General features: G+C 34.7%; 1 protein-coding gene across 1 annotated transcript in view; it reads left to right on the forward strand.

Annotated features, from left to right (window-relative positions):
- The first annotated feature begins 4476 nt into the window (after window positions 1-4476).
- The window catches only part of LOC128247412 (uncharacterized), a 10702-nt gene continuing 4220 nt past the window's right edge, over window positions 4477-10958 (forward strand). The window contains exons 1-2 of the mRNA XM_052966830.2: window positions 4477-4752; window positions 7946-8148. Coding sequence (XP_052822790.1) covers window positions 4695-4752; window positions 7946-8148 — 261 coding nt within the window. The 5' untranslated portion in view covers window positions 4477-4694. The remainder of the gene's footprint in view (window positions 4753-7945; window positions 8149-10958) is intronic.

Genomic DNA, 10958 nt, shown 5'->3' on the forward strand with positions numbered 1-10958 from the left:
AATACCTCCACAACAGAGAATGGGTAATTACAGTATAATATTACAATACCTAAGTGAAATATATTTTATGGTGTTGTTAATGCCATCATTGCTACATAATGTGTTTATACTGTTGCTTCGAACTAAGTAAAACTTGATGAAACAATGTTCAAGAAACATCTTCAAGGCATAAACCACATTGTTAAAGGTGAACATTAATAACATCAATCTCACTCAATGTAAGTGCCATGGGCTCTGCGTCTTTCTCCTTGCAAAACAAAACTATAACGGCTTCCCAACCATGGCCATATCGTCTTTTTGTGTAACATCTAATACCTTGCACAATGTGTCATTCGCATTTATTTAACACGTTACAATGTGATTTGAGTGGCGTTGTTTAGCTATTTCTATCCGGCAATAAGAACCACATACAGGCCTTCCTGCTGCTTAGAATGATTTATGCAGTTGGGATAACGAGGAATAACTGATCTGATTTCTTGAATCATCTCTTTCTAGTTCATTGAAAATAGGTTGTTGCGTATTGAGTACTTGGAGTGATCCCAGTATGTTCAAGTTTAAAGCTGAGATTATGTGTTGTCCTGGCACCAACTATTGCATCCCTATCACGATATCTTTACATATCAACTAATTGCTTTGTTCTTTTCATTGAATGAGAAAAGGCTGGGGTTGAATCCTTCCATCTGTCCACCTCACAACATCAACAATGAATATTTGTAGTATTTGGTGCTATGTTAACATCTGTTTTTATATTTCACACCGACTTGCAGAATAAATGAGCCCAAAGAGGGAGAGAGAGAGGGGGGGCGAGTGTGTGAGCGAGAGGGAAGCAAGAGATGACAGAAAGAGAAAGGGACAAAAAGATAGAACGGGCGCATATTTAAAGAATACTTAGGTATATGTGTGTGTGTGCGCGTGAGTGCGTGTATGTGTGCCTGTATAGCGCTTTCTCTCCTCCACTTTCTGTATATATAAAAATACACACAATATATGTATATTTATATACATACATATGTATATATATATATATATATATATATATATATATATATATGTATATATATATATATATGTATATATATATATGTATATATATATATATATATATATATATATATATATATATATATATATATATATATATATATATATATGTATATGTATGTATACATAATACATATATATATGCAGACTTACATACAAATATATTTATATATGTTATGTATATTGAGAAAAGAACAGAAAAAGCGAGAGAGAGAGAGAGAGAGAGAGAGAAAAGGAGAACGAGCATGAGAGAGATATAGAACTAAATCAGTGGCAGAGTCCCAATGGTGGTTTCTAGTGCCAAGAACAAAGTCATCTCACCTGAGAATGAATAAATCTGCTGCAACAATTCATGCGAATATGCATATTTGTTGGTGCACCCAATTTCCTCCTCCTCCTCTCCCCGCCACCATACCGTCATATACGTAAAAATCAAACATACAATAGCAAGAAAGAAAAACTAAGACAAAAAAAATAAATAAATAAAACAGATAAGAAATTATATTAGAGCTAATGTTTAAGCAGTGCAGCAATCTATAAGGGGAATCAGTAAAAGGAATCATTATACATAAGTATCTACTTCTAACTGATTCTGACATAAAGAACATGCTAGATGTGTCTTCATTACATAAATTAATTTAGGAACGAAAACTGTCTACTTTTCCAGATAATTCTTTCTGATTTTTCATCATTTCATTCTTTCTTTCATTTTTTGTTTATTTATGATTTTTATTCGCTTGCTTCCATTCATTTCTTTCATCTGTTTCTTTCTTTTTTTTTTCTCTCTCCTATTTGTATCGTTCTTTCATTCCAACTAGAGTTGGCATTTATTTTGTCATTTTGTTAATTTTCTGTTTTAGTCTTTATTTCTACCGTCTTTCTTTTAGTCTTCTGTCTGCTTGCCTGTCTGTCTGTCGGTCTATTTCTCATAGTTCCCTCTTCTTCTCTGCTCCGCTCTGCTTTCTTTCGGTCTTTCTCACTTTCCTTATTGCTGGTTTGTTTTCTTTAATTTCTCTTTTCTTCTTTTTGTGTTCTTTCCACATCTTGCTTCATTCTGCAATAATTATTGTCTTGTGCACATCGTCAAAGAAATTATGTTATATACAAAAGCAATCTTAATTAGTGGAAATATCTATGTGAAACATATTAGGAAAAGGTTAAGGTTGGTAGTAAATTAGATGATGCAGAGCAGAAAAAAAAACAATGCAAAGATTGAATTATGGGAAAGAAATGCCAAATTGATGCAACGAAAAATGCATTAGAATGAATGAATATGAGAAAACAACACAAAAGTAATATAAAAAATATTTTATTGATAGAAAGAACCATATGTTGCTTAGATTTTTTTTCTGAAGGTTGTTAATAGCGACAGCAGTCTGGTAACTGTAGTTGTATTTACCAAGTTGCTAATAGCTGTAGTACATGGTAAATGTTGTACAATAGTTGTAATAATAATAATAGTAATTACACTGAACTTGCTATAAAATCTAATATGTTGTTGTTAATACGTATGGCATATTGATAACAGCTGTACAGACTCATACATACACACACACACACACACACACACACACATATGTATATAAATATATATATATATATATATATATATATATATATATATATATATATAGAGAGAGAGAGAGAGAGAGAGAGAGATAGAGAGAGAGAGACAGACAGAGACAGTCACACAGATTTAGAGACAAAGGTCAACGTATATGTGTGTGTTTGTGTGTAGTTGTGTGTGTGTGTGTGTAGGTGTGTATGTGTGCGGGTATAATATATATATATTGTAAGTATTTCTTCATGTTAGCAAAACTTTAAACAACCTTTTCGATCAATCTGAAACCTCAATACAGTCATATGCTGTTATTCTTCATTTTGGACATCATCTTTCCTGAAGACCTACAACTCTGACCGTATTGCTTCCATTCTGTTCGGTCGTATCCTCGCATTGTCTTTGCTTTCTTCTTTAAACATAGATTTGTTTATCTAATATTTCCATTCGAAAGTCTAACAATCCTTGTGAGGGCAATATTTTTAAACCAAGTATAGTTTTAAAGAAATGGAGAGAATATGACCATGTATATCAAGAAGAACAAATGAAAGTGTTTCATTTTTCTTATAAATGTTTAATCGTTATTAAATATCTTAAAGTTAATTCACTATGTATTTCAAACTTTCTTATGAATATTTAAACGCTATTATGCAATTATTTTTTCATCTCTCCCTCTCTTTCATATTTCACTAATATATAAGTTATGATGATTTAAAAATTAGTGAAAGAGATATTCACGAATGTCATCCTGTGTATGCAAAAAGATGAGATGTTAAACATGACTTTGCCGTTTACAGTAGTTAATGTTTCGATCGACGGATCGAAACACTAACTACTATACTGAAGCACACGCACAACCACACACAACTGTGCATATATTTGTACGTGTGCTATATATATATACATGTATAAACATGTGTTGTGTGTGTGTGTGTGTGTGTGTGTGTGTGTGTAATATTTTGTGAATCCTTGGCAGCAGTGTTTCGGAATGATATATTTAAACATGTTTTCATTAATGAATATAATTGTCGTAAACAATTATAAGTATACATAAATACATACGCATGCATGTACGCACGCACGCACGCGTGCATGTATCTACGTATGTATGTAACTACGTATGTATGTATGTATGTATGTATGTATGTATGTATGTATGTATGAGAAGTGGAGATGTAGATGTGAAATCTAGTATAGTAAAAAAAAACCTTTGAACACTTCATTTAGTTGCACTGAGTTTCTAAAAAGTTAATATAGTTCTTTGAAATCGATGCCTGCTGTACTAACATATTTAACCCATGTATGCCCCTCCAAAATATGAAGTCTTAGGAATCGGTAAAATTTGACATATATGGTAGATATGTCTAATAATAAACACGTCTTGAGTTTTTACTTATTCATTCAACAAGTAAGAAATTATTACAAATTTATGTGTGCTGCATTGACGCAACGATGATACACCAGCCCCACTACATGTTTCGTCAGCGTAACGGTGGGCCACATGTCACATAATGTATTATACAAAGAACCTCACAACATCGAAACTATGTTTACGAATTCAAATAAAATTGAAGCATTTTACATTCTTTCTATTTTTATGAAAAATAGTTGAATTGATGTAAATTAAAGTAAACATTGAGATTAGATAAGAGTGACTGAGTATTTGAAATAATGAAAATTAAACTAAACGAAAAAAAAGAAGAATATAAAAATGATTGAAACCTTTATGAAGATTTTACTTTGAAACTATAATTTTCTATCGTAACCCAGCATGATACATCATCACAAAACAAAATACACATTCTGTCCAAATCTAACCTTTTTCTTTTCTGTTATTACGTAAAAGGCTGACAACTTTTTTCTGTTATTACGTAATACAAAATAATTTGCGGTACTTCTTCCCAAAACTTCACTCACTAAGACTGGATTCTGTGATAATCAGAAGTACACTTGGCATGCATAGGAAGTTTGCATAGCCTGCACATGTACACAGTTTGACTCTTGCATTACCTACATCTTCGACTGTTTTCTGGCTCACTCTTTGATATAGCATGACCTATGTTGCCATGTTTTTATATATTGATACTTGCTCTAGATGCAGCACGCTATTTTGGTCTTCTTGGATTCCTGGATGACGTTCCATACTTCAAAAGGTACAGTACAGTTTGACAGTACCATTTGTAAATGCTAGCAGATCTTCTTTGTAACCCCCTACTCTGGCAAAAAACCATGCATTATTCATGCATACGTTCAATAGGAAGGACACAAACGGGAAATACTATTTTCCCCCTCGAATGGCAATGCGGTACAAAGATATGTTATGGTCTAGCCTGCCAACACCTCCCATGCTTGAGTTATATTTTCCAATTACTGATGGCGTTAGTATCAAAACTTGTTTACGTTCTGCAACTGACCATAGCTGAATTTGCTTTATAGGATGCACACCAAACTGATTAGACTCAACGATAATGACACCATTATCATTCCAAATTGCCACTAAAATGCCAGAATGAATCTTTTTCAAGAAAGTGCTCCTCAGTCTCTCGTAGACATTTTTCAAACTGCTTGACTTTGGTTAGAGGACACTTTTTAGATCCATTTCTATGAATCGTGCTAGTGGCTGTATCTCTTCTAGAAGGTTGAACGATGAGAAAATGTTATCAAAGAAGGAAAATTTCTTTTTTGTATATTGAGATTCACACTTATCAATCATGTTAAACACTACTTCTCCTCTTAGGCCGTATGTGTCTTTGTAACAGCTGCTTTTTGCCATTTCACATTTTCCTTGATATAAATCAATCCAGTGTGAGTAATCTAATGGACTAGCTGCTACCCATCCTTTGTAACCCCATCGAATCGGTTTTCCTCGAATAAATAACTTTGTAAGATGGCCATCATAATATGGTATCATGTATTCATCAATAGAGGCATTTGTTGGAACAAAAACTGAGCCAAACTGTATAAAGCTTTCATTTAGAAAGTCCAAAATGGGCGTACTTCTACAAACCTGTCCTTGCTGTCGAGTTCATTGTTATCTGCTGCATGAAAGTATTTCATTATCTCCTCAAATTTGTTTCTTCGCATTGAACTGGCTACAAGCTCATTTCGAACACCAGATTCAGTTTCCCAGTATAAACGACGGCGAGGTAGCATGTTATATCCCGAGAGCAACAAAATACCTGTAAAAACCTTCATCTCGCTGTTTGACAATTGGAATGTATGATTTGCTTTTTAAGCTACAAACAAAACATTATATTTGGTAATTTCTTCTATGACAGTATAGTCTAAGAAGAGCTCAAACATTTCATGAGATTGGCATGGTATATCAACAAGAGAAGGCCTGCAGGAGTAACTTATGACTTCCTCTTTTGAGGGCATATCCTCTACATTCCAGTGCCTGGTCTTTTTACGCTTACACTCATTTGTCACAGATGTGGGAGTATTCGTCTGCTGAAAATTATCATCTTGTTCTGTAGGCTGTTGTGAATCATTGTCTACTTGTTTCATACTAGATTAGATTCTTCAGCAGTAAAAAAGCTTCACTTAGTAGGTTGTTTCCTGGTGGATTTCTCATTTCAACCAGATCGTTGCCTGAGGCTTCATCTGTGGCATCTCTGTCTGCTGGTTGTATAATGTAAGTCACTATCTGGCTTTCTGATTCATTGGTCATTCTCCTCTCTTCTTCATCGTCATTGTATGGCATAAGCTTCTTGAGTTCTTCTAACATATTTCATTCCTTAGAGACTTCTGTGGAAGAGAAAAAGACTAACTGTAGTTTCTTATACAAAAATATACATACAGTGAATATGTGTGTGTGTTTGTGTGTGTGTGTGTGTGTTTGTGTGTGTGTGTGTGTGTATGTGCGTGTGTGTGTATGTGTGTGTGTGCGTGTGTGTGTGTGTGTGTGTGTGTGTGTGTGTGTGTGTGTGTGTGTGTGTGTGTGTGTGTGTGTACGTGTGTGTTAATGCTATATACAGCCTAGAATCACATGCTTGCCGTTGCGATAACGCAAGACTGTAAAAGTAATGAGCCCATCGTTGCGTTTACGTATCGTCAGAAACATATTTTTATTTTACGCTTTCATATGAACTACAATTTGGTAAAACTAATAGATATTTTAGTTGTGAGTAAAATGATCCTTAGTCATCAGGTTCAAAACATTAGAAAGCTTGAATTAAACATGATATACAATACTTACTCGAATTTGTGAGAAGACATGGTGACTTAAAATTTCACTGTATTTAGATTAAACCTTATGGTAAGCTTCCACAATGTGGAAGAGAAGGACAGAGTACAACTATTAGCTGCGGGTATCGACTACCTACTGAACATTTCGTATGCTCAGTCAGATGCCTCCCTGCTCCAAACAATTAGGAGCAGGTTTTGCGTTGCGAAAACTCAACCAGGGGTAAAATATGGGTTTTAATAATTTCATTTCATGGGTCAATAGAAGACTTCCTATTAGCACGCTTCCCTCAAATATTGAACTCTAATATTGTACTGACATTCCTGTCTAATCAACAAATTGTATCGGTAAGAAGTCAGCATTTTTTTGTAAAATTAACAGATTTAATAAGGTTTCCTAGAATATACATTGAAGTGTATATACACACATCATATGTACTCTTGTAAGTATTTCCTTAATTACAGCACCTCAGGAAACTGAAAACTAAATGTACTAGCTCTTGTACTTCACGCCGAACTTGTATTCTGGAGGTTCCAGATTGTTGGATCTGTGCTCTTCCTGGGAATTTCTTATTTGACGTTGTTATTAACAGAGCCTAGGGATTGCGTGAAGGCATCAGACATGTTATAAAATGTTGTCTGGGTCATTTTCATCGAATAAGACTATTAGTAGCTCATAAAAATGTGTACTTTATTTATTAGATATTTCACACCAGATGGAGTGCTTCTTTTTGTTCCATGAAGGTAAGATCACCCCCACCCCAAAAAAACTATTGGTGAGAGATAAATATTATTTGATATAAATAACATAAATACACGTGCACACACACAAACACACATACACACACACACACATATATATATATATATATGTGTGTGTGTGTGTGTGTGTGTGTCTGTGTATAATTGTGTACAGAAATAAAGAACTGAAGAGAAATTAAATAAAAAACTAAATGGATTAAAACAGTATATAAAATAGAAATACAAAAGATTAATTAATAGTCTGGAAATTTCGAGCACATACCTACATATTTTGTATGTTTATTTTGTATGTATCTCTCTTTTCATTTTACTCTTGCGAAGGCTTGGTAGTAGGTAGTAGACAGCAGCAGTCCTAAAAGTATACTTGATATGCGTTCTTGGTTTTGATTGTTTAAGCAGCAATAGCCGAGGAAGGACGCGGCAGCGAAGACGTACAAGAAGAACAAGATCAGAAAAAAGAGAAAAAAAGAAGAAAAAGAAGAAGAAAAAGAAGAAGAAAAAGAAGAAGAAAAGAAGAAATGGGGAAGAAAGAAGAAAAAGAAAATCAAGGAGAAAAAAATCAAGAAGAAGAAGCAGAAAAAGAAGTAAAAGAAGAAAAAAAAGTAAGAAAAAAGACTGGTGTAAAACGATTAGAAAGATGGTAAAATCCTTTTCAATATTCAAGTAACCTAAAAGTGACCTGTTGTGGTTGTAATAGTAGTGATTGGAATTGTTCTGAATAAATTCATGGGTAGTGACTTTTCTGAATATATTGTTTTTAATATTTGCTTGGGTATTATTCTAAGGCCCTTGTAATAGTGACATTTGTGGTGGACACATTCAAAAGGAGTTTATATTTTCTGGTAAAATAGATAGACTCTTTACTAATGTGCTGACTACAAGTTGCATTGTCCCTGAATGTATAGAGGGAAAAAGTCTGAAGCTGAGTTGTTTGTTAATGGCGCAAATGTCGATGTGTTCGCTGAATGCTATTTTTTTGTATTCCCGAATTTTGATCTGGGATCTATGTAGACTGTTTTTAACGTAGACTGTTTTTGGTTTGACCTATGTATTGCTCTCGACACCCTGAGCAAGTTAATACATAAATTAGGTTTTCCGAAGCACATGTGAAGTTGTTTTTCACTGTAAAACTTTGACTCTCTTTGAAAGAGAACTCCGATCCCTCAATTAGGTTGACGCATGTATCAATTAGGTCTTTCGCATTTTTTACTGACGGCTTCAATGTTGTTGTCGAGTGTACTTGGGTTTCTCTTAGGAGACTTTAGTTCATGTAGTCGTGTGTCGTTGGTGTCTGTATTAGAAACTATTATAAATCCTTTTTGCCAGGTTAAAGGGGATATTCATTTCAGTGTGTCTGCGGTGGCATGAGTTGAACGGTAGATATTGCTTGGAATCCGTGGGCTTATAGTATATATTTGTTTCTATTTTGTTGTTGGATTTCTTAATACGGCTGTTGAGGAATAGAAGTTGTTGATAGCTATATTCCATCGTAAATTGAATGTTTATGTCAAGTCCATTTATAACTGCTTGAAATTCTTTATGTCTCTTTATACTTTCATACCAAAGAAAGAAACAGTCATCCAGATACTTCTTCCAGTTATTTTCTATGTATAGGAAGAATTTACCTTACAATATAGACTGATTTCTAGATATCCCATGACTAAGTTAGCAAAGAAGGGGATCATTCTTGTACCCATCGACAGAAATTGTCTTTTAAGACAAAGAAGTTATTCTCCAAGATGAATGTTAGCCCTTCTATTATAGATTCTTTTTTGATGCGATGTGGGAGTTCATTGGAGTAATTCTCTAGCCAGAATTGAATTGCCTCTATTTCTAGGCTGTGGGGGATATTAGAAAAGATGTTGACTACATCGAAGGATATTAGTAGGGTGTTTTTTTTGTTTTGTTTTAGGGAGGTGACTGAACATATCTAGGTCGTCCCTTATATAGCTTTTGATATGTTTGAGGAATGGTTTTTAAGAGGATATCTAAAAAGTTACTGAGGCAGTGGGTTTCGCATGCGGGACCTGCTATTACAGGTTTTAATTTGAGGTCATTAGGAGTAGGGACCTTGGTTACTATGTCTGTGGCTATCCGGCATGCGTTTCTTATTTTCTCACTTTTGTGTATCTTAGGAATACCATACAATTGACTGGATTTACTTTTGAAGTTAGTCATATAATCATATTCCTTGTCGGTGATCCCTTCTCTGTATAGGTTTAACATAGTTTTTATGTTTCTCATCATTTTCTGTTGAGTGTAGTGTTGGACCTTTTCATAATATGTTGTACCCTCTCATATGGATAGTACTAGAGTTATATAGTATACCGTGTCCATTAAGACAACTTTATAAGTCTCTTTGATTGTTATTGCTTTATCATCTTTTAATTTGTTCAGCTCAGCCCATTCTTTTTTGCTGAAGCTTGGCTTGTGTTTTGTTTGTGTATTTGTTGATATGGGTAATTCGTAATTTATTCACCGAAATGGTCAAGAATTTTGTTCTTACCTTTTGAAGTGGAGTAGTCACATACATTTCGGACTAACTATTCGTCCTCGATGTATTTGTCGTATAGTTCCTCAGCGAGTCGTAATTTTCTATAGAATTCCTTAACGTCTTCTTTCATTTCGTTGTAGTTGGGGCATTGGGGTGGGTGTAAACTTGAGCCCTTTCGAGAGTATGCTGGGTTGGTTTGCTGTTAGTTCTTTGTCTGTTTGGTGCTATCTCGTATCTCTGTGTTTGCGTATTGGGTCTAAAGAATAATTGAGGTGATTGGGACGGTAGCTGTTATATAGTTGTTCCCTGTTGTTGTGGAGTGCCCTGTTGTGATTTATGGTGCGAGTTCTTGGAAAGGTATTGAAAAGTGTACTTCTATATCCCATGTTCAGATGTGGCGTTTTGTTTTGGGGGGGGGCGTCGTTGGTAATGCGTGTGGTACGGGTTTGTTGTGCGTGGTTGTTTAGTGGATTTTGAGGTACTTCCGATGTTATTTCGCTGGTAGGTTACAACGTTAGGGTTAGGTCTTGTAACCTTTTGGTAGGGGGACGGTTCTGTTTTGTTAGATAGGTGAGAATCTGTGTTTGAGTGTTGTTATGATTTTCTTATTTTTAGGAAAGGGTTGTTGGAAGCGTACTCTGTTTGAAAGACAGTTTCATAGTTTAAGAACCAAGTGGCGCTTTTTTCCCAGCAATGGAGGGATTTCTGTTCTTCTTTATCACAATCCTCCATCCATAATTTGACAGCATGGGTGCAGTCAAATAACAAACAAATAAAAAAATGTTTAATCAGATTACATTATTTACATTTGACGGATATCTTGTTTGTTGTTAACACAACGTTTCGGTTGATATACCCTCCAGCCGTCATCAGGCGTCCTGGGGAAATTTCAAATCTGTGTTCTCATTCCTAAGGCAT

Source organism: Octopus bimaculoides, chromosome 3 (genome assembly GCF_046866305.1).
Source record: "Octopus bimaculoides isolate indiv1 chromosome 3, ASM4686630v1, whole genome shotgun sequence".
Classification (NCBI taxonomy): domain Eukaryota; kingdom Metazoa; phylum Mollusca; class Cephalopoda; order Octopoda; family Octopodidae; genus Octopus; species Octopus bimaculoides.